At 43.2% G+C, this 1073-nt stretch overlaps 1 protein-coding gene across 1 annotated transcript; it reads right to left on the bottom strand.

Moving 5' to 3' along the window:
• Positions 1-5: 5 nt before the first annotated feature.
• C922_05370 (hypothetical protein) lies at positions 6-287 on the bottom strand (the record flags this gene model as incomplete). Its single annotated transcript, XM_008820941.1, has 2 exons — positions 6-76; positions 179-287. 2 exons carry the CDS (start codon positions 285-287, stop codon positions 6-8), a joined length of 180 nt encoding a protein of 59 aa, XP_008819163.1.
• Positions 288-1073: the final 786 nt, after the last annotated feature.

Raw genomic sequence — 1073 nt, 5'->3', positions numbered from 1 at the left:
AGATCCTAGATCCGCCGTTTGACTAAAGTATTCCTGATATCCTTGGGGAGACTCTTCTTGGGGGGGGATGCTCCCCCTGTTTATCGGGGGGGGGGGGGATGCCTGGTCTGGGGCCTTTTTTTTGGTTGAAGTGCCTTTGTCTCTAGTGTCCTTTCGTGTCTCACTTGGGGGTTATTACCTGAGATCCTTTCATATAGGTTGCTCTGTCGCCTTTGAGGTCCCTTGAACTTTAGTTGCGTGATTTCTTCAATTCTACCTTCTACTGGAAGATATTCATTTTCATCCATCTGTGCCGGATGAGTTAGCGAATATTGCCTCGTGTTGTTTGGCCTGGTCAAATCATTGACTCTTGAGATGGCTCTTTGTGGGGGTTCTGGGGGGTTCTGGGGGGTTCTGGGGATGTGGCTGTTCAGTTGAATCTTCTGAATTAAGACGATATTCTTTCGGCAGATAATGCTCCTGTATTTGTCGTGAGACTTCAGCTAATAGGATACGATCTGAAAACCCTCTGTGACTTTGAGGCGTGATTGGGGATCAGATGCTGTTCTGATTTTGGCTTTCGTATTTGCTCGGTGGAGTGGAATCGTTCGGGGATTTTGAGTTACTTTTGTTTTGGAATAGTGATAATAGTGGGAGTTTTGGCTTTTTCGATAATTAATTTAACCGCTAATCTGACTCACAGGATTGTTTGATAAAGTCCTCGTGATATTCCTCTATCTATTGAATGGGGGGTTGTTAGCGTCGTTAGGCTTCATCTGCTTTATAGAGATATAGGTTAGGACGTCGAGACTTGGCGTGTCGGAAGTGTTCGTTGGGCTCGTACTGGTTGCAGTAGCAAGACTCAGTTTATATCGTTCTCTATTATCATCCTTGGTTAGTAGTCTGGATGGGTTTGAGCTTTGATAATGTATTTATATCCGCGTGACGCGGGTTGGGATTCTTCCTGGGCCACCAGTTAAATTTGTCCCCTTTTTGACCTTTTTCCTTATCTTTTATGTACTTTAGATATTAATTGTCTTCTCACTTTGGTCCTTTTTTTAGTAATTAAACAATTTGTTCATTTTTCCATATAT

This window comes from Plasmodium inui (genome assembly GCF_000524495.1).
Source record: "Plasmodium inui San Antonio 1 unplaced genomic scaffold supercont1.61, whole genome shotgun sequence".
Lineage (NCBI taxonomy): Eukaryota > Apicomplexa > Aconoidasida > Haemosporida > Plasmodiidae > Plasmodium > Plasmodium inui.
The sequence above is the reverse complement of the archived record's forward strand: the minus strand, read 5'-3'. Positions and strand labels throughout refer to the sequence as shown.